We start from the raw sequence: 25334 nt of genomic DNA on the forward strand, positions 1-25334 counted from the left end.
CTCGTTCACCGCAGGGAAAAAAAGGACCTCTCTAGGAAACTATTTGTGGAATCTTTCTTCTGCTTCAGGAGGGGAGGGGGAGGGGAAGGGGGTTGATGGCCTCCCCTTTGTCGGGTTCGCCGCGACACGCGACGCACGACGGACAAGACGACGAAAGGAAGCGGGGAAAGCTGCCTTTCCGAAATTAACCGTGACTTGCAGGTGCCTATAGCTGTTTGGATTCCAGGGAAGTAGCAGCCGACCTCTGAATCCTCCTCGCCCATTCTCACGGGGCTCCGCGTGCCATGTCGCCATGTGCGGTGAAAAGAGCAGTGTGCAGTGTTTAAATTAAACAAGTATGAAGCTATACAATGAAGCCAATTACAGACAGCTAGAGGAATTTCAAGAGCATGCTGTGTGATGCTAGTTATCTCAGTGAAAACTAATGCAGCCAACTATTATTTCGTATTTTTTTTTACCCAACAGACATGAAAGGTCTGAAGATGAATTAGTACCAAACACATCGGTACATCAGTTGTAATGCCTGAAAAAAGTTGTACCAACATATAGATGCCCATGTCGTGATAATCAGGAATACTTAAGAATTAAGGAAAATTAAAACATTTTTTTTGTTCGGGCTCACACACCTGCTACAAACATCTTTATACGTAGCAATTTAAATCACTCTGTAGGATGCTTTTTGGGTAAAAAGTACAGTATGGCAGAAAGGAATCTTTAGGAAATGCACTGTGTAGAAATAGCCATACCAATTCCATCTCATCGTTCGATAAATATAACAAATACCGTGCAAAGAAGCTTGCTGCATAGTATAGTTGCAAGTTACTGGTTGCAGACCGCTCTGCAGTCACTGAACTGTGATTGTGTATATGTACTGCATGACAGTGCGTGGATAGCAAAGCATGCAGTTAACCAACAAAGAGATGCTTGTTCATATCGTTTACCACACATATAAACAACATCAATGAAACAGGATGCTATGTGTAACTTTTGACATGTTCCTTTTTGGCAGCCTCTAAAAATGTTTCCCCCTAAATGAGCTGGCTTGTTTTGAAACAATATAACCACGGGACTGCTGTATATTGCCACATTTTCAAATTGTATGAAAATCATTGCATGTGAGGGGTCACAACCCTATCTTTGTTTCTTGAAGGTCCCGTTGCTTTGTTGGCAATGCTTGGACAACCATGGCCAACTTTCCGCATTCATGTGCACAGGGTATGTCCATTACGTGCATGCCTTTCCACCTAGTAATGGCTTACATTGCAAACAGAAAAAAAAACACACATAGAGCACAAGTACAGATAGTATTTGTAGTCCACACTCTTCTTATTCACCTCAGTAAATATGGCACATACCCACGCGGGGGGGATTGGCCAAGGTACAGTGGAGATTTGCCAATGAAGTATTTGCACGGGAAAAAAGACGTGAGGCGGCGGCGTAGAAGACTGAATCAAGATAAAGATAGGAAAATTCAATTAAATTTAAGAAATATGAATTACCAGGAATAGAACCAAGCATTTCGGACATGAGACAGAATTTTGTATACAGCTAACAAGGTAACCGATCAGTTGCACTTATGTAACCATGAAGGTAGCCACAAACACTGCTTAACGGGAATTCCTTGGCGCTCGCACCGAACGAGAGAAGAACTGGAAGAGACTGGAAGAGGGACCTCCAAATACTGATTTCCTTGAACAACCGCCGGCAAGAGAGGAGAAAATGGTCTAATGTTTCAACTTGCCCACATGAGACACAAAGGTTTGTCGCAGGGAACCCGTATCTGCATAAGTACAAATTTAAGTGAGGGATTCTGCATCGCAGAAGCGTCATTGACACCTCAAAACGCCTTGATTTACACCACCGGACATCCCATGGGCACTTTAAGTGGTGAAAATCCACGGTATTGAGCAACGGATCACTCAAGCTGGCTGAAATATGTTGGAACCACTGGAAACGTGAAGTTTCCAACAGAATGAGGTGAGGGACGGGATAGTTTAAGATTACAGGAGCGCTGAGAGCTGACCTTGCCAATAAATCAGCCACCTCTTTAAAATAGACACCCGAATGCCTGCAGGTACCCGGACAAAGCGGATCTCACGCACTGTGCACGGAACAAAAAACCTAAGCGGCCGATTCAATAAAGATTTTCCGGAGTTTTGGAGAGAGCCTAAAACTGAAAGGCAGTCTGCAAGAATAAGAACCCGTGCTACATGCCTGGGAATTTTGAGAAGAACCAAACCAATAGCCAAAAACTCTACGAAGAATTTAGAAGTATAATCAGGGATACGAACGGAATAGCTCCAAGCCAGATCCTGCGAAAATATCCCAATCGCCGCCTTCTGACAGCTGCCGGAGGCATCAGTGGAGAGAACAGTATGATGAGGAAAATTGTGTAGGTGTTCAGAAAGAAGACCATTTAGGATATTTGCGGGCATATGTTTCGCATGGAACGGGTAAATATGGTCGTAATAGAAGACGGGGTCAGCCTGCGTATCAGCAACTCATTGCAAGGAGATCAGATCAACCTGAAGCGGAGCTTGCGTGAACCTAACTTGCGGAAGCTGATAGCCTGGCCAATGTTGCTGTCGTTGTTAGCCTATCAAAAGATCGCACATACCCACACTGGGCGATCGGCGAAGAATCCGGTGGCTATTCATCTGTACTCAATTAATAAAAAAGAAAACCACGCGGGAACGCAACACTGGCGGATGTGCTGAATTTCAGGAAGAAACCATGCAACAAGTAACAAAATATTCCTAAATCAGATTTTACATTGCATAATGAACCATGACTGTACCAAAGCAATGAGACATAAGTGAAGCATTTCATTCCTTTCGTGACATAAATGAGTTATGAGGTTTGTTGAACAATTAAAAAAGTGATTTTTCATGGCAGCCAGCATGGGTCATTTCAAGTTATAGCTCAAGATTACAATCACATCTGATATAGATGACACGCATGCTATGAAAGCAAGATAATTTTTTTCCTTTTTTTATGAGAAATGCACAGGCAGTTTCAAGGCTTGCTTCACAATTTAATTTCTGGCGTATACACAAAGGCATGTCAATAAATTATTCGTGCGTTACACCAGAACCAACGCTACTTAAGTTGGTAAATCATGTTCATTACCTGGGTGTCATTAATAGCAAACATATGCTAATGCTGCTAATGTTATAGACGAACAAACAGTGGTTTTATGAAGACGTTAAGCAATACGTGATGCTGTTGTGTCCATCAGGTAATGAACTGTGCGGCAGTTTCAGTTTCTCTTCTCTTATTTTCAAATTCAATTCTCTTACTTTCCGTTTCTCTTCTTCAGAGTTTCAGTTTCAGTCACATGCATGTTGCTTGACACCGCGTATACGTGACGCAGGAAAAGTAGAGGGGGGGGGGGTCGGAGGAAACTTGGCGTCAGCATGACATCGCTCGCTCCGGAGTGTCGTTCGATCTTGCATCTACAATACAACAACGTGCCGACGAGGTAAACCTTTACTATGAGTTTCACGGGATCTTACGCCCCCTCGTACATTCCTGGAAACCCCGGATCAGCCACCAATACCATGGAACCAGTGGAAGGCACTGTTTTCTACCTACTTAGAGGCGTCTGGCGCCTGAGTTTCCTGCATCCCGGCGCAAAGCTATAGATGATTCTGCAATCGCGCGGCGTCGGAGGTCAGCGTCGTTCCGGAACGCCTCCCGCCACGAGCGCAATTTTAAAACGAAGGAGACCTCAATTAAGTGAAGTTACGAAACGCGAAGATGCGTCGAAGGTGCCTCCGGCCGCCTTCCGTCGCGGAGACAAAAAGAGGGCTCCTTCCTAAAAACTGAGAGAGAGGGGAGAGTAACAGAAAGAAAATGGGGAACGAAGGCGCGAAATCGCCCAAGTGTGCGTTATTGCAATGGGTTACTGCCCTATATGGAGCATCACGCTCTATTATCTGCAAAGCAGGAAAAAAGAAATAAATCAAATATATAAAAAATATAAAAAAGTTGAGGGGGGAATAGGCAATATGCTTTGCTCTCATAACTGTTTTCTCTGGTCATGAGCAAGAAAGACTGGCAGGGGGAGGAGAGGGGCGGCATGTGGAAGCAAGCACGCAAATTGGCATGACCTCAGGCGATGCAGTCCGGGTGCTGTGAATTTCAGTAGGGCTAGGACTATGATCTCTGAAGTGTGGAGAGTACCAGGGTTTTCATTTATACCGGCCTGCACAGTATTAAACTGATATATAAAGTATGACTCTCGTTGCTCACGCTCACGGGTATTTTGGAAGCCGCTCTGTAGCAGCGTAACTTTTAGTTTGTGAAACTCGTGACCTTCCTGGGAAAGATGTTTCGACAGGGGGAGGAGAGAAAGAGATCTGGTGTGCGCGCGGTGGTTGTTGAATCTAATTCGGAAGGAATTCTCTGTTTGGCCAATGTATTGCATCTGACAATCGCCACACTCGAGCATGCGTACTACGTTACTACTGTCACAGTTCAAGTTTTCACGGATGGAGTGTTTGAAGTTAGAGTGTGTGCTTTGAGCTAGTGTTGTTGTCCGCATGTGCTGGCAAACTTGACAGCGATTCTTCCTGCAAGGTAGGCAAACCACAGGGTTTTACTTATTGACAGTAGAGTGAACTACATAATTCTGCATGTTTTTTGGTAGTCTGTAGGTAACCAGTAGAACTGTTGGAAAAATTTTTGACAGTCGATCGTTTTGTTCGATTATGTTGAAATGTTTTTTTTAGAGTTTTGTTGACATTAGGAAGGTTGTTCGCGAAGGTTAAGACGAGATTAGAGCGGTGTTCATTTGCGGTTGCTAATGGGGGATCCCCAAACATTTCATTACGATCTGTTGCTTCCGCTTTCGTAACGGCATCATCAATAATGGAGGCCGGATAGCATTGGTCCCTCAGAGCCTCCCGCATACGGCTAGAATTTTTTTCGAAGTCTTCTGGTCGTGAGCAGATCCGTTTGAATCCGATGGCTGGCGTGGGTGGCAGCTCTTCTAATGAAGGTACTGTTGCCTATCCGTGGGCTTTCTATAGACACTGGTGATTAAGGTACCCTTCTCCATTCGAATTGAGACGTCCAAGAAATTAATTTGACTGGTGGAGTAAAGGTGTGTGAAACAGATGTTTGGATGTACGTTGTTAAATGCTGAAATAAACTGGATGAATTGGTCCTCTGTTTTCGTCCATACCATGAATATGTTGTCTAGGAAGCGTTTGTAAAAAGCCGTTTGTGTTGGGTATGAGCGGATAAACTCCGATTCAATGCTATGCATATATATGTTGGCATAGTTTGGGGCCATTTTCGTTCCCATAGCGGTACCACTCGTTTGTAGGTAAAAGTTGTTGAATTCAAAAAAGTGGAGCTTGAGGACCAGATCAGTAAGTGCAGCGATGGTACTTAATTTGGCTAGGAGCATCATCGTTTTTGTGTTTTCCATAGGATGCGACCAGAATCGGATGCCATCATCATGCGGTATGTTTGTGTACAGAGACACTACATCAAGGGTAACTAAATATATATATATGCAAAGTTGAAAGACGCTTCATTTAGACAGATTTATTTGGAGTCGACATTTCGGACAGAGCCTGTCCTTTCTCAAGACTGAAGTTACAGCGATCTTCCTCCCGTTCTTGAGGAGTTGTAATTGGCACACATGTCCGCCACATGAAAATAGCAACAAGCAATCGGGTGCTGGAAAGATGGACAGAAAAGAAAAATACTAGAAAAGGGAGAAAGAGTAATAAATAGAAAAAGAAAACGCGCTGTCGCACCCTGTCCACCGAAAAGCCGCTGGGAGCGTGCAGAAAAAAAAAGAAAGAATTAAAGGAAAACGAGGAGCGGGAGGTGAGAATGGTCGCCCCTCAAGGCAGAGCGGCGGCGAGTACAGAAACAGACGGTGGCGGATTCGCGGAGATGCGTCTACTCGCGTGCCCCTGGCCATAACGAGTAAAAAAAAAAACAGAATAAAGCGCAGACATGGCAGGACACTTCCCTGGAGCCTCTTCGGCAGGAATAGTCAATGTGGAATCAGCGGCGCAGTTTGCTTAAGTAGAGGCATGTGCAGTGTGCATGCAAACACAAAAAATAAAAATAAAAAAGGCGACAAAACATCCGAGTTCGGGAAAGTGTCGTGGGGGGGGGGGGGGGGGAGGTGGGGGTTTGTTGGGTGTAAACGTGAATGACGGGAGCATTTAGGCAAGGGTTCTTCAACTGCACCCCGCTCGGCAAAGTGGTCGAAATGGGTGGGGTGGAGGTAAAGATGCGCTTCTTTATCCCGCGCACGCTGTCACAAACGTGGGGAATTCTGAGAAAACTCTAGGAAAAATGTGTCCCCAACCAAACATGACGTCATTAAAAATCACGTGACCATGACGTTACAGGCGTGACGTCACTTTTTTTTGGGCCAATCAGCGTTTCCAGCCTACCGACCCGCAATCGCTTGTCTCCGAAGCGGCGCAAGGCGGATACCTTGGCGGCGCAAGGCGGAGCGGCGCGTGGCGTCTGGGCGCATCGAAGTATGAAGGGGTGGCGGTGGCGCTTCGGCCGGGGCAGCGAAACCGGCGTTGCGCGACCGACTGTGAGCGACGCGCGCCCGCGCGCCGAACACGTCGGAAATGCGCCTTTAACGTAGCTGCTCGCGTCGAACACGGCAAAGGGCGTGTGACCAGGCAGCAACTCGACAACACCGTTGTTAACACTTGCAAGCGCGACCTGCGGTTCGCCTTCTCGTTTTGTGAAACGGTTAGGCTTAGCGACGACCACGACAGCCAGGGAGCAGCTAAGTTCGTTGCCGCAAGCTCACCTCGCTCGCTACTCGCAAGCGTTAATGGGCTCATAATCTGAGGGACACTTCTTTTGTGCTTTTTGGCACGTTTCAGCGCCAGAAATGTTTTTTAGAGCGGTAAAATTTTGCTCACCTACCGCACCCCATGGAATGCTACGTCGCAAGTCTGCCCGCGCTTGTTTGGCCACTTTTCGGCATCCAAGGGACCGCGGTTTTCCGGCATCGCAAAGCGCCACGAAAATTTTATTTTCGTTCGGATTCTATCACGGGGGACACCAGCGACGCGATTGCGACCGGTTCGGACGCGCTTCTGTTCGCATCCGCTGTAAACAGCTGGGGGCACTCGCTACTAGGCAGGTCATCGGTCGTAGGTTTGGTACTTTTGTGGCCTGTTCTGTGCCTGCCTGAGACTAATTCGTCGGCTGTAATAATTTGACGCTGCATGCGCAAAAGGGTCTCCGCAGCGGCAGCGATGCCTCCGCTCGCCATTTCGCTCTAAGCGGGTCAAGCTCTTCGTGCGCTTCGAGTAATGCGACCTAAAACGCATGCGTTTGGGTCGGGACCGTAAGAAATTTCGAATAAAACGATATTTCGAGAAAAGCGATTTCGTTATAAGGAGGGATTACAGTATATTTCTCTGAAATTCCTGAAAACATTTCCAGGCAGTAAACTGACGAGCACAGCAGGAGATACAAAGAAAAGTGCACCTTATCATGCTCGAAGTAGTACACATACTGCTTTAGCATTTTGCCACGATTGACCCCAGAGTGAGCAATTTCGGAAAAAAGATGAAGAGCCATGAGCCGCGTGACATGGAGCTCAGGCTACAGGATTCCAAAGCGGACTAGAATAAAACCTACATTCACGTACTGGAAGACGGCCAGGTCCTGTCCCTGCTTAAGCTCTATATGTGCAATATTACCTGGTTTTGAGCACTGGAACCAAAGGTGATTGTAATGGCATCATAAATGCAGATGAGCAGGTATTCAGCACTAGTGCTCAAGGCCACATGTCCATTTCGGAGCGTGAAGCTTTTCTGGATGACGTTTTATTTCCTTTATTTCATCACATGACCCACAGGTTGCGACAACAGCCCATCATCAGAGAGTTCAAACAGAAGTGAGAAATCAATGCAGAGGTCATAAGCACTATGCAGTGCCGTCCACCAAGAGGGACAGCAGCAACAAAACAAACCACACACTGCCAGGGGCTTCACACAGAAGTGCCATGCAGATCTGCTAAACAAAGCGGATGGCTTCAAGATGTGAAGTTTTACACAGTTTCAGTATAAAGTTGCAGACCGTGGGTCATGCTTATCAGTCGGCCTAAGAAACCAAGACGAACAGGGTGCCCTCAAACCTTCCCTGCAACTCTGCAAGCATTAGAGGAGATCCATTTACGTGGCTTGTAAGCAGCCACAGTGACTGCACTGTAGAATGCCCTCAGAACAGTTTCCTATGCCCACCTTTCAAACTGTACCTACACTTCATCTCGCTAGAATGGTGCATCACTCATGGGGCACTGGCTTTTTAAAAGCAAAACGGAATCCAGAGACTGAAGCCAGAAAATAGCAGCATCTTTGGTCCCACATGATGTTGGATATGTGAGAAAGTAAAAACAAACATTGCCAGATTTTTGCGAGACGGAAGCTGAGCAAAAGGCTTGGATTATACACAAAAAGAAGAGTGGAATGATAGTGTTCCAACATAACCTGCCATTTGATTATAACCGCCAGTACTACATGCAACAACAGAGACAAAGAATAGGCCAGTTGCATTCACAGCCTTATAACTCTCGTCTTCTTTTTCAACTTCACTGCACATGCACAATAACTTTGAGAAACAGTTTTAATCAGTGCTTGAATAACCTGTTTTGACTTGGTCTATTTCACAGCATACCACTGTCCACTCTGTTTGCCGCAGTGATTTTATTTCCATTTCAGATTAAGTCAACATTTTTCTTTTCCTGCACTGCGGAATTGCCAGTGGCAACCCGTAAGCCCCCGCCAAAGAATAATGGCCGTGGATGAACTGTAAAAACACGAAATAAATATGCAGCAGCAGAGCTTCTGGGAAGAGCTGCCAGCCACAACACTTTCGGCATTCTTTACGTAACGAGGGAGAGAGAGAGAGAGCAGGCAAGAATCTTGGGTGCGAGCCGTGGCCACAATGTCCGCGGCACAACTGCCTCTACCAATGCTTCTTGTGCTCGTCGAGGGACACGCCTCCAGGGCCGAGGGAGACGACCATGAGCAGGCCCCCAATGACTGACATGGTCTGGAAGAAGTCGTACTTGAGGAAGTCACGCATGGGCTTGTATGAGGGAACTGACCACCACGCATTGACCCAAACATTCACAGCCGTCAGCCAGAGCACCAGGGCCAGCGCGCACAGCTTGGTCTTGTAGCCCACCGTAACCAGGACCATCAGGGCAGTGGCCACCAGGTTCTGCAGCATCTGGAGAGGGACGGGGAGTCAAACAATCGCAGTCATCTTAGCTGCACCTCACCCAGTTTCCTGGGGAACACTGGCTGACCCCCATCAGGGATCAACACACCTAGTCTGGACAGGTGCAGTCTTTGCCAAAAGCAGCCGCACCGGTGGCCGGAGTGGGCTTGCAGCCGAGCGACGGCACTCATATCTTTTGTGCTGGCAAATCGACAGTACATTGACTGACCTCGAGATGTGACTAACTATCTTTCCCCATTTCCCCCCACAGTATCCTTGTGCCCTCCTCTCAAAATAAAGGAATTTCAATCAATCAACTAATACAGCACCTCAGCAAAAACACAAGTGCTCATTCAGGCTCACTCACAAAAGTTTGGTCAACATATAGGCTCATTAAAACTCCCACTCACACAGGCCTGAGCTCACAAGAACTCATGAACTCAAGCTCATTTAGGCTCACAGCTCACTTAGGCTCACTCCGACTTACACAAGTCATCCAGGGTCAACCACTCATAATGACTCACGGCTCATCTGGACTCATTCACTCATTTTGACTCTCGACACATTCGAGCTCACACGCTCATCTCAACTCTCGACTCATTTGGGCTCACTTACTCATTTCAACTAACGAGTCACTACACACATGAACATGGAAATGCGCTGCATAATAATAAAAGACTCGCAATAATGGACCCCCGCCTCCTGTGCAGACACACGGTGAAACTCTGTCAAAGCTTCTGACACCCCCTTGCAGCATATTACTGCACCCACGTAAACTAAAGGAACAAAATGCTGTCTTCCTGATTTCAACGGAATCACCCTTGGTCACGACAGTAAATCTTTCCTCCCATCCGCTGTCAGCAAAAGAGGAGGAAAAAACCAAAACTCTAAGCACACACTGTTGTTGCGAGACCACAGATCATGATCTCAATGAGAGTCTGGACTCCCGACTCACATCGCAATCTCAATGAGAGCCCGAGTGAATTGACTTATGAATGAGTCCGCTGATATATGGTTCGATCTGTAGCATTAAAAAAGCAGCTTTGTTTCCGAACTGTCTAGAAGATTTTGCAGTGTGACACGGGTGCTGAAGCTTGACGTCCACACAGAGCGCAGAAAGGAACAGGCAAAATGCAAGGCGCTTTGGGTATGCCACCAGTGAACCCTACTGCATGACTCCTTGCTCAGGGCTCTGGGATAGTTGCGCACTATTTTGCGATCTAGTGATGAAGGCTCTCCAGCCATGTTAATGCCTGCCACTTGCATGCGCATCAGAGGTCCGCAGACAACACAACATGCCGTTCAGGCTTAAGGAGAGATATTGGGCAATCGCTTCTCGACCTAGTAGTGCCTCAACATGACTCCCTTTCGGAAGTTTGCATGAATTAACTGCCAGGAGAGCAGCCCTGACTGATATGACGGGCACCAGAAATCCAGGTTATCTTGATCTCGAAATTAATGGGAGCTGATTTTACAATGTTTTACTGGATAGCACATGAAAGGTTCGAATAAACTTTTTCCATGCAAAAGCATGGCCACAAGTCAGAACACAGCTGGATTAGGCAGAAAGACCAGTGTTTCAACAGTGTAAGCTAACAGTACATCACAAAGGCACATCGGTTGTTGGGGGTAGAATCACACAAAGCTAGACACTGACAAGAGCCAAAATAGCAGCAAGCGGCCATAACCACCACACAATGTAGTGTTCACAGCCTTTTAAAAATTTTCTATCTACATTGGTAAATGCCCCGTCACCAACAAGGTGAAGACATGAATTCTGTCTAGGACAATGAGGGACTGTATGATGCTGTGTGCCTCTATAGTGCCCGCATTACTGCAACGCTGACCATTCAATTGCTCCTGCCCTTAGGCTTAGTGACACTCGGCAGAGAATCAAAACTTGAAAGCATGCATCTCAATGCTCCATTTGAAAAGTGACTGAATGGGTGTCTGACCTGCAGCACAGACAGTTCGAGGCGTAGCATGGTGACAAACATGAAGACCAGCAGAATGCGGCCGGTTAGCTGCATGTATGACTTGGGTTTGTTCTCGCCCAAGGAGGGCACACCTGCAAACAGGCTCTTGGCCTCCACACGGCTCTCAGCCACCAGCAGCAACAGTGCCCCAACCAGCGACAGGCTCCTGCAAAGTGGAAAAGCAGCAGCCACATGTGAAAGAGCTCCACTTTTGTATGCAAAGTGGCCAGTGGAAGCATGCTCCAAGAAGAAAAAGAAAAAAGAAAAAGTTTGGTTTATGGGGTTTAACGTCCCAAAGCAACTCAGGCTATGAACGCCATGGTGAAGGACTCGAGAAATTTTGACCATCTGGGGTTCCTTTAATGTGCACTGACATCACACAGTACATGGACCTCAAGCATTTCGCCTCCATTGAAATGCCACTGCAGTGGCCGGGATCGAACCCCCATCTTTTGGGCCAGCAGCCGAGCGCCATAACCACTGAGCCACCGCGATGGCTAGCGAGGACAAGAAGCTTACTAGGGCTAGTTGGTGGTCCATGCTTCTTAAAACAGCGCAAGAGACACTGATGTAGAGAGAAGGGACAAACAAGAAGACTAGCATTCTTGAGTGGTGCCATATACTTTTGAGAGCTTGTGTCAAAAGCACCTTGAACAGTCTTACATCAAATATGAAACTGTTTAGTGACCTCAACCTCTTACATTGCAACAGTATAAGTAGGTTACTGTTTGATGCTCCCTTCAAGGCTTTTGCAAAGTTCATTCAGCCAACTATTGGAGACATTGGAGAACATTTTGCATGCCAAATTTAGTCTAATGAGAAATGGCAAGTGTTGCAAGAGCTTTACCATCGGAGGTCTTTTTGGTGCGTTTCAATACCGCTGTAATGTACACTGAGTGATGTTTGGTTACTTTGTCTGCATTCATTTTGTAAATAAATCAAAGTTTTTGCAGCAGACATCTCAATAAACATTTAAAATAAACTGTGTGAAGTTTTGTGGTCTTGTTATTTTGGGCCATTTTTATGAGTCGACATTTGGCTATTTTTGGGCTACTGGCTGCGAGATCGAGCAGAGTCGACACCTCGCGGAGCAGCGGTGAACCCTCCGTAGTGTGGACGCCCGCTCGCATCATCTGCTAGCCATCAGTGTTTATGTGCGCCCATATGGAAGACATTCCTCGTGACTTTTGTTTGTTCCGCGGTTTCAGTGCACTCCTATTTAGATGTCTGCCTCTTACGCTGCAATGAAGACAAGAATTGTTTATATCAAGTACGTAATGCTGGATCACGACATCCTCCTTCGGTCTTCGGCACTGCAGGTTCTTTTTCACAAGGCGTGTTATATAAAGCAATGGTGGCGTTAACTTCCTTGTCAAACCGCGACGAACAGATCGCTGCCGCCCATACAACCGAACGCAGCTGTCCAGCGATTGCATATTCCCGTCAGCTGCGTCCACAAACACGGCCTTCGATGGCTGCGTGGTTTGGCATGTCGCCGACAAGCGCACCTGATGGGAAAAAGACAGTCCAGATGCGAAAGCAAACACGCCATGATGAGAACTGTGCTGTGCCCGCCACACGGAAAACAGACTGAGGCGAGTGCTCTGTTGGCATTCGCTAACGTAGCTGCAGTGCCGCTAGAAACCAGCTTCAAAGCCAGTAACACCCTTCGACAGTTGAACTAGATGAGAGGTAAAATGCCACTTATTTTTAGGCACCGCAAAGCATTTTCACCAGTCCTCGCTCTGAAGAGCAGCGCCATTTTCTTGCTATCACGATCTTGGCTTAGATATGCCTCCCCCAAGCTTCTTTGCTACCCTTTCGCATGTTTAGATGAAAGTAACCGCGTCACAAAGAGTTGCATTTAAAGCTGCACACCAAGGATAGGTGCACTGTGTGCCTTTACGCAGCGGCGCATTTGGCGGTGCAAGAGGGTGCGCTCACATCTTTTTGTGCCTGGAGCAGCATGGTCTGCGCACGAACCCATCACAGAAATCACAAGTACTGCGTCCTCTGATTGGTGTATGGCGGCGTCCCGCGTGCCACATCTGCTGCGTGCTTCTTCCACTTCGTGCGCAGTGCCTTCGGCAACATCTTTAGACTGACATTTCTGGCCATAGCCTCCTCCAGCAGTGGTACGGATGCGCGAAAACGCGTGCGCAGTGCAGCCATGTGACCGTATGCTAGGCGAATAAGTTTGAAGAAATTGTGGCAACAAATACGACACATTCAAAATTTCAGCGTCCGAAAAATTTTCAAGAACTATTCTATTTAAAACCAGCATCATTAAAGGACCGTATCGGAAAGGCTTGGGACAATGATGCTTAGTGCACTTTAGCTTAAGCTGTCTGAACATTGCCCAACACATTTTGAAAGCGTATTTTTATTTTGTTTTCATTCTGCAAACCATGTATTTTGGTGTATGCTATAGAGCTCTAATGAACTGCCTTTTTTTACTAATACAGTATGAGTCGCAAACTATTCCCTTTGAAATTAGTTGCAATAACTATTCGCTTTGTATACGCTTCGAACTGAAAATTCACTGTTTGCACATGCGCAAAGAATATAATGCTTCAGAGTCACACTCAAACCAATCACCAACTCACGTCTGATTGTATGTGGCAGTTCACCTGGTATCCTGTGTTCAAGATATGTGTGCTTTGTCTTGGTAAAGGCTTAGCTGACACCACAGTGAGTCAGCCAGTGTAGCCACTGCTATAGTTCTCAGTTTTGGATGAGCCGGAATGTACAAACAATCTCTTGGGACAGTTTGTATGAAGTGTATGCATGAAGCAACACTAGTAGAATGATATAACCGTTCTTGAAAAACAAAGAACTAGATTCAGATAAACAAATGCTGGCCACAAGAGAAAACTACACAGCTTTGTTCATTATTCTCGCATTTTTCGGGTGTCTAATGACGCCTGGAGAAAATAAGTATTAGTTTTACCTGTGTAATTGAATTACATTAATTAGCCACTTTTTACGTAACATTTTCATCACTCCACTTTTGCTTAGGATACTGTACACTGCTGCGGGAAAGTCAAAATATGATGTTTTTGCGGACACTTTCGATTTGTGCCCCCTGAAGGAAAGAGGAACCTGCTGGGTGCAACCGTGCATGGCGTGATCAGAGCACCCTCAGTTGTTATGCGATAAAACGAGGTCTTTGTATTCATTGCAGTGTCCACAATATGGCATCAAACTGACGCAGTTTCTCTGATAAGTGCAATAGTGTCATACAAGTCATGATAAAGGTAAAGGTGGTTTCACATGCAATAGACTCAGTGAATCTGCTCCCAGTGGTGCACCGTCATAATACTGGTCAAAAGGTCATTTAATACACACTGCCTCTGCATTTACTACTGCTCAGAAGCCTGATGTTGCAGGTAAAGAACATACATGTGTAATCTCTTTTGGCGGTTTGCAACCACCAAGAAATCTGACAGCTACAATACATATGCCTTATCTTGACTTTTTTCACAAAATTTAGTAAAATGAAAAAAAAAAAACTGCTTTTTACGTGTTGGTGGAGTTTGTTAAACTGCCCTCAAGATATGTTGCCTGCTAGCATGTGTACCATGTAAACATTGCTGTATATGCAACCTTTTTACGTGGCTTCCCTTGTCCCGTGGCTGTTTTATCACACTCTCACGAGGGAGAGAGATAGGCATTTAAGGTGGCAGTTCCACTGCCGCCATTTTGCGAGTAGTTCAGATTCTGCCACCAGGCTACGACACTGATCCGTGACTGAGAAAGTGTCTTCCCATCTTGCCCCCGAGCGACCAGAGACTGGTTTCGGTTGAGATGCCGAGATATGTGTCCGGTCCTTTCTTGACCCGCGCTGCGTGAAGGCTTTTCTTTTGCTGCTGCGCCTGCCTTCGGAGGGTTACAAACGAACCATGGCAAACCCTGCTGCTTGTACCCGTCGTGCGTGGAGGGAGGTTTTGGCTGGGGTGGTTCAGCACGTTGCTTTCCCTGCCTGCCCCTAGCTCGGTTTTCCACAACCACACACGGTAGCTGAACTGCGGCTTGCTAGCTTGCCTGATGCGTGTGGCACAAATAAAGGACGTGGATCACCAACTATAGCTGGGTACAACTCAAGAACGAAGCAGCATATTCCCCTCAAAAGCAGCCCTCCAGCCAAGCGTGTCTACCGAACAGCTTTCTGCGGCTTTGCAGTCAATGCTAAGCTATAGAGGGAAGAAGGCCCTTTTGTCCTTGTCGTCGCGAGTGGGGCTTCCTTTATTCGGGCTATGGTTGTAGAAGGGTGAAGGGAAAAGGTTAGAAAGCTAGGACAAAGAGGGTACCGTCTTTGTCCAAACGGCATCCGAGGTGGGGTGATCTTTGTTCGGGATAAGGATGCAGCACGGGAACAAAGGACCGTTTCCTTCCCTCTCTTGTTTAGCCTTGGCTGCATGGCCACAGAAAGCTGTACGATCAACGTTACTGTCTGGAGGGCCTCCTTTAAGGGTATGTGCCACTTCGTTCTTGAGTTTTACATATATTAGTGTGGGCAAAGAAAAAGAAAAATAATGCTGCTCAGCCTGCACTGCCTAAGGCAAACGTCGATACAGTAGAAAATTGGGAGAGTTAATGATACATTCTCGACATAATTGCAATGTGCAAATTACCATAAGCAAGCAAAAAGGGAAAGCGGATGCCAAAAAAAATGGGAAAGATGTGATATCATGCAAATTATTTATGTTTTGTTTATGTCCTATGTATATATTGCTGGCATTTTTCTTTTAATGAACCTTATGGTTGAAGTCGGTGCCTTTCTTGTGTCCTTCCTTCTGCCCTCGTCTTTTGCACATACAATCGATTTATCACTGTTGATTCATAGTAATATTAGCAGTAGTCAGAACAGTCCTGGTCAAGAGTGTAACCTTCCAACTCTAGTGCTAAAAAAAATGATTTTTTTATCAAATGATATTAAATCTATGATAATACAACTATCAATAGACCGCTTGACCACTTCAGTCAATGGTGGACTGATGCCTGTCCAACCTTAGAGACCAGGGCTGGTAAAGAACAAGGTATAGAGAAGTGGGCAATTGCCAATTTCTGTTTACCCTTGAGATAAATCGACATTGCACAAGAGGGGCGCACAGCTCTTGGCTAAGCTGAAAAGGGAAGGAGGCGGTCCTTTGTGCCAGTTCTGGAGGAGGGGACTTCTCAGCACTATAGTCGGTTACAAGTAAAGACCGAAGCAGCACATGCAACTCAGAGGGAGCCCTCAAGCCAATCACGTTGATTTCTGCGGCTATGCATGCAGCCAAGTCTACGAAAGAGAGGGAAGCAGACGGCGCTTTGTCCCGTGTCGTCGAGAGTGGAATGTTCTTTGTTCGGGATAAGTCTGCGCGTAGCCTTAGTTGCATAGCCAGTAGTAGTTTATTAAAAGAATAATAACGCAGAAAGAAAGGAAAAGATTTTTGCTGCCCATCTGACATTGCCTCTAGCACCTAAGCTGGGGCAGCAGAAAGGAAAGGGATAGTGAGCTGACAGGTAGGAGGGAAATAAAAATGTGAAAAAGACAGGGAGAAAGGAGAGTGTAGTCGTAGGTGTGGCGCCCCCGTCTATTGTTTCAGCTGCACTGGCCACTGCAGGAGGAGGAGGGGGGGGTGGGGGGGGGGGGCGCTCACCTTTCGCATATGTCCACGCAAGAGCGTCTTTTGCGCAAAAATGTTCAATGTTCTTGGTGGGGTCGTGTTCTGCATCAGTCGGTCGTGGCGGCTTCAGTCTCCAACGGTGCTGTCGCGGCGCACTGGTGGAGACCGAACAGTTGACGCGCTTGGCTGGGCGGCCTCCTTTGATGGGCATGTGCTGCTTCGTTCTTGAGTTGTACCCGACTTATAGGTCCGTTCAATTCACCTGCACCACATGAACTGGTTCTCGCGGCGGTGCACCTCAGGTGGATTCATTTCAGCGGTGGAACATGGTGCCCTTGAACCATGGCATTTGTTTGAAAGAACTGCGAGTCTAGTTCAGAAAAACTGTGCACCTTCTCGGTGGTTGGTGCCGAAATAGTGAAGCTGCAGCCGCCATGGAGGCAGATGACGGTTAGCGCGTTGTGATAAACGGCGGAGACTCAAGTAATTCCACTCGTCGACAAGCTAGAACGCTGCTCGAGTTCTCCGAAGAAATGGCTACGCGTAATTGACACCACTGTAAAAAGCAAAGATGTCACGAGGTGCACATGCATGCATCGAGGCTGGTTCATGGCAACATTTTATTGTGACGTGCCGTTTGAATATTTCTTCATGAGGTACGAGATGTTGGCAGCCGCTGATGTGGGCTGTAAACAGCTGGCTGCAATTCATTGGCTTCGCCAAGGCTAGCAGACGACCATGCCTGTACTCGACTATCCATTTTGGAAGCAGACAGTGCCAAACTGCGCTCAAACTGCCGAAACTAGCGCTACACACTCGCGTGACCGCCGCAGAACTTTGCCAAACTGGTGCAGCGAGTGCAGGCGAATCGAGCGCTCTCCAACTTCCCCTCTACACCGCTAGCCGGAACAACAAACAACCGCTGTCCTCGAAAAATAAGACGACGCCCAGAATGCGTTTCGTAGTGTCAGGTGAAAAAGCAATCCAGCAAAGCAATATGGCGGAAATATGCTTGGAAGTTCAACACATGTTCAACACACTGTACAGAGGGCAAAATGGAGGGCAACGTGCAAACATCGTAGAGACATCAGACGTTTTTAGCATGCCGGAGACGTACTACCGGAGACGTATACCGGTTTGCCGGACGACAGCTGCGTACGCGCAGTGGCTCAGTCTCACCCCAACAATGCCACTGCGCATGCGCAAGAGGGGTCCAATAAACCGGTATACGTCTCCGGTAGTACATTTCCGGTATGTTCGGGAACACCTCCCGATTTTAGCTAATTTTAGCTGTTTGGCAGCGCCACACTCGTCATTTTTCTAAAGTGTGACCATTTAGTACATGTGCACTAGTGTAGATGGCGCTACTTACTACATTTATCGCATTTCGCTGCGTTATTGCTACTATTGTTTGTATTTTGTGGACTTTGTAGTTGGTAATTGTTACCAGTTGATTAAAAGAATGAGAGCCCGATATTTTAAGAGTGTATTTACCAGAAAAAAAGAAGCCACGAAACGTTTAAAGAGCTTGTGCCCTTCATAAGCAGAACGAAAAAGGTAGCTGAAATCAACTAGACAGTGCACATTCCCCAAAAGCCGTAGAGTAAAGGTGATGCTTAGCCATGTAGTGCGAAGTATTAAGTTTCTTCACGCAAAATCTCAGAATTGCCAAGCACTTGTTACCTGAACAGTATAGCATTTTTTTTACAACTATTTCGAAAAAACGCTAACTTTGATCAGGAATAACATTTAAACTAAATGAGGCAGATGAATGATATTTTCAGAAAGGAAGGACGACTTCACGATAAACTGCGCAAAAAGTCAACGCAGGACAATGCATATCCCAAAAGTTATTGCAGATTGCATTGTTCTGTTTGCTACGTTTTTCAAACATGCGTGGCTAATAAACTAACCTATACACATATTTCTAAATGCTTAAACACGCTCATTAGCATCAGATCTCGAAGTCCCTCGATAGACTTTAATCCAGGTGCAATAGGTTTTTCACAACTTTGCATTTCCTGAGACAAGTTGAGCTCAACTGCCATTTTTCATCTTTGCGTTTTATTTTACAGTTGAAACAAATTTGCAGCTATCGTTAAACCACATACATCTTTTGAAAGCAGAAGAAATTAGCTTTTTGAAAATATCTGAACCATATTTATGAAGCTAACGAGCGAGGTATCGTCGCCGTACAATTATCACCAAAAATGTTTTCCGTTCCCCGTCAGAGTGGGACCGCCCCCTTAAGCCGGCGGCACAGGCCCGTAGCTTCCATAGCATAGCCACAAAAAGCTGTCCGCGAGTATAGTAGGGTCATTCTACATGCATAGAGCCCTATTTAGTGGATAAAACTCGATTCTTCGATTTCAGCAACCCACTATAGTTGAACTGTCACACACCTCATACGAACGTGTACATATTCATGACCGATAATTCGAACTCTGTGAAAACTAGACACCAGCAATACTGTGGCAATTATTTTTCGACTGAAAGCACATTTTATGGTCTAATATAGATGTGAGCGGGCATCGCTGTCACAACCAACCGGTTCTCCGCCGCCGTGAAAGGAGTCATCTGGGATTCAAACGCATGGACTGACTTGGATAGGCTCAGCTATTTGTTCCAGACTGTTACCACCTGAGGTAATGGCATGCGCTTCGTTGCAACTCAGGTGGCCTACAAAGAACGCGCCTGCATTGAAAACGGGGCAGCTGCAGCATCTGCCCGCCACTGCCCATGGTGCAGCGCAGATGGGAGGATGAGGAAGCGGGAATGCAGTCCGAGGCACCTGCTTCTCGCTTCCCTTCCTCAGTCTTCGTGAACATTGTTTCCCATGAAAGCAGGCTGTTCTTGGTTCTCATATATTGCACCACGTTCGCGGCATGACCTCCAGCAGTCATGCCCGCACACGCGGCATGACCTCCAGCAGTCATGCCCGCACAGTCTGCTTTCGATGATGAAACGTGATGCGGACCTGGCGAAAGCACGATTCTGAGTCTAATTGAATCCAATATTATCGCTTACAAATGGAACATGAAAAATGGTGAAATTTGCGATTTTTAAAGCCAGTTTCTCGTGAAAAAGTTTATGGGTTTATGGGGGTTTTAACCTCCCAAAGCGACTCAGGCTATGAGGGACGCCGTAGTGAAAGGCTCCGGAAATTTCAACCACCTGGGGCCCTTTAAAGGGGCTCCGAAACACATTTTAAGTGCATTGCTTTACCTGTTGGTTGCATAGAATGAGTTATAGTGATGCTATTAGCATCGGTCGTACCGCGTATACTGCGTTTTTTAATATTTTAATTAGCTCGAAAAAACGAATTCACGGCGCTGACGGTGTCACCATACAGTGGTGGTTTTTAGCAGCGGATATGACATCACGGAGGGCGAGCTTTATAATTGGACAAAGAGTAAATATACTGTAAATTGGGTTAATAACTAGAGATACGTTTTGTCAAGTTTTTGTGTTAAATATTACTTTAACAAAACCAGCTTGTTTGCCCTAGATAAAAGCACTGTAAATCAAGTAAAACAAAAACACGCCACCAGAGGCACTGGCTACTTTTTGCATCGAAGGAATTTGCGCCTCTCTGTAAACATCCTACGACGTAGCACTAAACACTTATGGCTACTCTCTATGTATCTGAGAGCGGCTTTGTGGAATCGATCCTATCGAGCCATTGCACTTTATAAGCGTTCGTTTCGGTCCCAAGGAAGGATGTGTTCGTTTCATATTTAGCAGGCAGTGTGCATCGTCAGCTTGTGGAGGATCACTGGGCAGCGGCGCCAGGTGGCGCCACGTTCCCGTCAACAGCGCGCGGTCCTTGCTCGGCGTGAGCAACCAGCGCGCTAGGAGGGACGAACGATGGTTGGCGATAAGCAGTAGCGGTACACGCTATGTTAAATGTGTCTGATATTTTGCGCAGACTGTCACAGCGTCGCAGCATCTTGCGCTTGAGTTTGGATCCATAAGTAAGAGAACGTCACTGGTCAGTGTTCCCTTCTGCGCCGTCGACGTGACGGTGAAGCATAGCTGAGTCAGCTGAGCGTTCACATGGTTGTTGTAACCATGCAAACGGGGCTGCCAGCCTTGGCATGAACGAGTTACAGAGAACAGGCAACCATGGAGTGCAAACTTCCGGCACGTGCTATGATGGGCTGTTTTGATTGGTCGCCCTGCGTGTCATCATTGGGAGAGTGAAATGGGAATGGGAAGCTGCGCGAAAATCGAGTTGAGGGCAGCATTTTGAAAATTCTTCATTGAATAACTCCCGTTCCTATGCATCGATTCTCGTAATACTTTTTGAGTCAGCATCTGTGTGGCATAGAGAATCCATCTGAAGCGTAACCAGCATCAGTTCAAGCGGTGTTTCGCAGCCCCTTTAACGCGCACTGACATCGCACAGGACACGGGCCTCTAGAATTTCGCCTCCATCGAAATTCGACCGCCGCGGCTGGGATCGAACCCGCGTCTTTCAGGCCAGCAGCCGAGCGCCGTAACCACTCAGCCACCACGGCGGCTCATGAAAAAGTGATTTTTTTTAAGTTCACGGATTTCTCAGGCTGTTTGATAATTCGGACAATTTTTGGGTCCTTCCAATTGGAAAAATCGGTCAGCGAATTTAGTGCAAAAAAGCTTTGCACAAGGGAGACATACAGTGCCCTGACATCTGGCATTCTCAGGAATGCCTTATGCCAAGTAAACAGTTCATTTTTCTTCTAATAAACTATAGTCGGACGCAACTCAAGAATGGCGTTGACAGATTCTCATGAACCTGCCAGCGTGACAACGCAAGGCGCGGTGCAACAATGCAGGAAGGGACTATCCCCGACAATAGAAGGAAGGAGCTATCCCCTTTCATTGGCCACTGAGACTATAGTGCATCAGGTTACAGCCTTCTTTAGTGGAACTCTCAGTGACTGGGTGACAGCATCGAAATATGAGCAGCTCGGTAAATAATGAAAACATGGAACCATGTTTATAAGAGAAATCTCAGGTAACAGACATAAAACTCCTCTCCAGTATGTGTCTTATAAAGGGGCTCAACCGTATTTTGTCCATGATCCAGCCCATTGCCACAACCTGGCCTTTACTACTTGCAGTAACTCACTAGCTATGAAAAATTTGTTGCCTTCCCAAACTATTGATCACTGCTTCAGTACTCAGGCTCTCAGTCAGGTGCTGCAGTGCCTCCTGAGATACTTAGCAGGGCTATGAAATCAACACATTAGAGGTGACCAAGGTGCTCTCCATAGCCCTTCATCCTCGGCTCCTCCCACCCAATAAAGTTACCGCGTTCCCACAACGAAATCTTTTGCCTGGTTCCCATTTGTTTTGCTGTTTGGGTAATTGAAAACCCCGGTTAATTGGAATATTTTTGCGGTCCCAATGACTTATTAATGAGGTTTTACTGAATTGTTTTGTTCGCTAAATTTAATTAGTGAATGCTAATCAGCTAACTTTTTAATTATTGGTTTCTGGAATAAGGTGTCGATTCAGAAATTGTAGACAGTCTTAAAAAACAAGTGGCTGAAATACTTGCACAAAGGTACACCTACGGACCTTTATTTACCGGCTTTAAAAGAAAGCGACATGCAACAGCTGCTGGTGCATCTCTCTCGCTTGCTCAGTGCCCATGCAAAGCCCTGTCGGGAGCAGCAATCCAGAGAAAAGCAGATTTTTTTTCTCCAAGATGAGTCTTGGGGCTTGAAGCAGCACTGCTGTAACACGGAAACTTTTTTATTGTGCTGTTTTTAATGTTCATACGGCAGACCATGGCTAGGTCCAGGCAAAAAGGGTTCATAAAAAACAAAATCACAGCAACAAAATACAGAAATATAGCAACAGAGCAATATAGCAGAAATATAGCAGCAGCAAAAACACAATTTAACAACATGAAACATTGGTAAAGAACATAGGTTAGATTTTTCGGGGTTCGCTTAATGAGTTCCAGTTGGTTAGGGCCGGTAAAAAAAAGCTACGTTATGTAAATGGTACCTTGGTGCAAACACTTCAGCCAGCTATTTTTCAAGACAATCTAGTAGTTCTTTACTGAAACTTTGTGCCTGAAGACGTTATTAAAAAAAACTACTGCAGGCTAGGTCATATGACTCAAAAGCCACCAGTTAGTTTCACTGGGCTAGGACAATCCATCCTTTTTAAAGGCTTGGTCACATTTAGTTGGGACACCTGGTATACGTCACATGAAAACAGACAGAGGGCAATTGCAAATAAAGCATTTGTTGCACAACGTACATGAAGTGAGTTGAAGATTGAGGGCATGAAGCAAGCTCACATTACCCTAATTGGAAAAGGCATTGGCCCCATGTCTTTTTTTTTTTCACAGTTTCTCTTTTTCTCACTGTATCCCATAGCAGCTGCTATTTATGTGTGCTTTGTCTACCGATTTTTGCTTTAAGCGCTTCGTAGGTGCCCAGCATGGTAGCCGTGGGTCTCTCTCTTATCTCGCTTCTGATGCAGCATAGCTGTTGCCAACACCACGGGCAGGCACACCACACACCTTTCCATATGGCACAGGCAATTGAAGCGGTGCCGATATCTGGCCATCTCTGTGTCAGGGTAACTACAACTGTGACGCAGCGACAGTTGAAAATGTGGCCCTAGAGCTTTTAAGCCCCAAGTCAACGTACGGGTGCACTTTAGTCTGTGGGAGGCAATGCACAGCACGCAACATGCGCGTGATGCCGAGACCAGGGGCCAGATCTCTGCACCAGCACAGGCACGATGGTGCCCTCTTATTTCCACACCAGAAAGAAAGCTTCCACCAAAAGAAAGCGTGCTCCTGCAAAATGGCTTCCACGCAGTTTTGTGTGAAGGTGTGTGGAAGCCATCTTTTGGGGGTGCACGCTCTTTTGTGCACTAGCATTTTATACATTTTTTTCTTTCCTTGACAGTGCCGAGCGGACGCCCATGAGTGCTGTTATGCGAGGTCGCTGTGGTTTGAGGTTGCTGTGGAAGTTCATCTTATCCGAAGCACAAGCAAAACAGTTTGACTTAACTGTATTTTTTTCACATTGAATCGTTTGAAAAACCAATCAAATGGTTGCACATTGTTCATCTTATCTGAGAATTTGTCTTTACAGGAGTCTACTGTATGCTCCTCATCCTCGTCTCAGCTTTCAGCGCTTTTGACCTCAAGATGCAATACTAGCATGCCCAAGCTGCTGTTCATGTATAAAGAAAGGAACGCCCACTAAAGGTTGTTGTTAAAACGAAGACGTTTCGGCTTCCGTACGGAAGCCTTGACCACTGGGCAGAAAGCCCAAAGCACCAAGCTTAAGTGCGTCGCAGTAATCGCCCCAAGCATCTTGTGCACGTAGGCGGGAGATTGCCTGTGTTGTGGTTAAGGGTTTTTTTCTGTTTGGATTATCAGGGATTCCAGATGTCGACATGACAGCCAATTCTTTTCTCTTGCGATGATTGATGCTTCTTCCCAGGCTATATTGTGCATCGCGGCTTCCACGTGTTCCGCTGTTTTATCTAAATTGTGACACTGCTCTCACACTAGGCCCACAGTTGGCCCATTTGGTTGGTCAACACCATGATGCTGTATCTACGTCACTGATCCAACGCCAACAGTCAACCGACCATCAGCATTGGGGTCATGTTGCTTGCAAGATCACTGTTAGCCGATGGTGCACTAAATTCGTAGTTGCAACAGTGAGACAACCTGTGAGACCTCCTGGCGAGAGCTTGCTCTGGAAGAGCAACCTGGGTCACGCCAGCCTCATCGGTGGCAGCACCAGCCATCGCAAGCAAAGCATCACTTAACTGCTGCACTACTGCGCCAGGAAGGGTATGAGGACTCCGAGGGATTTATGAAAGTAAAGTAGAGAATGGCCAATTCCGCATCTATGGGCATTAACCCACTAAAGCTATCACGTCATACCCTTAAGGCAGAACTTAAGTGTCCCCTCCAATTTTTGTGCAGTGCGTGGTTACGGGCCCAGTGTGGTGACCCACTGCAGTGGCTCTCTGGTCATGGCTTTCATCTGTTGAGCACGATGATGTGGTTCCAAATCCCAGCTGCAGCGGCAGCATTTGGAAGCAGGCGAAATGCAAAAGAAGCCTGTGTGCTAAGCATAATGTGTGGAACCTGGCATGAATTAAAGAAAAAACTGTTTCCCTGGCACCTCAAGTGTAGATGGCTCACTGCCATCAACTCAACAGCAGTGGTCCACTGAGAGGCCAGGCTGAACAAACAAAGCAAGGGCATGCCCTTTGTGTGTCTTAATGCCGCACCAACACTGCACCGCAACCACCTGGGTTGTCGCAGCATACTCACTCCCCAGGATGCTTAAGAGGGAAGCACCCACAGCAGCATGCAGGAAACATGAAAGCTGCTGTTGCTGTGTCATCCTTAAGGTTAATGTGTGTGCTGGCAGAAAAGTGGTGCTTACCTGAGCAGGAAGCCCAGATCCCAGAGTATACTGTAGGCAAATGTCTGCAAACAAGAAAAGGCAGCACTAGCAGGAGATGCGAAAACAACTTG

The 25334-nt window shown here is 46.5% G+C and overlaps 1 protein-coding gene across 1 annotated transcript in view; it reads right to left on the reverse strand.

The window, feature by feature from the left end:
• Positions 1–7816: 7816 nt before the first annotated feature.
• Surf4 (Surfeit locus protein 4) overlaps positions 7817–25334 on the reverse strand; it is a 33493-nt gene continuing 15975 nt past the window's right edge. Inside the window, exons 3-5 of the mRNA XM_077650590.1 lie at positions 25243–25286; positions 11187–11373; positions 7817–9240 (exon numbers count right to left, since the gene is read on the reverse strand). Coding sequence (XP_077506716.1) covers positions 8974–9240; positions 11187–11373; positions 25243–25286 — 498 coding nt within the window. The 3' untranslated portion in view covers positions 7817–8973. The remainder of the gene's footprint in view (positions 9241–11186; positions 11374–25242; positions 25287–25334) is intronic.

This window comes from Amblyomma americanum, chromosome 1, assembly GCF_052857255.1.
Source record: "Amblyomma americanum isolate KBUSLIRL-KWMA chromosome 1, ASM5285725v1, whole genome shotgun sequence".
NCBI classification, from domain to species: domain Eukaryota; kingdom Metazoa; phylum Arthropoda; class Arachnida; order Ixodida; family Ixodidae; genus Amblyomma; species Amblyomma americanum.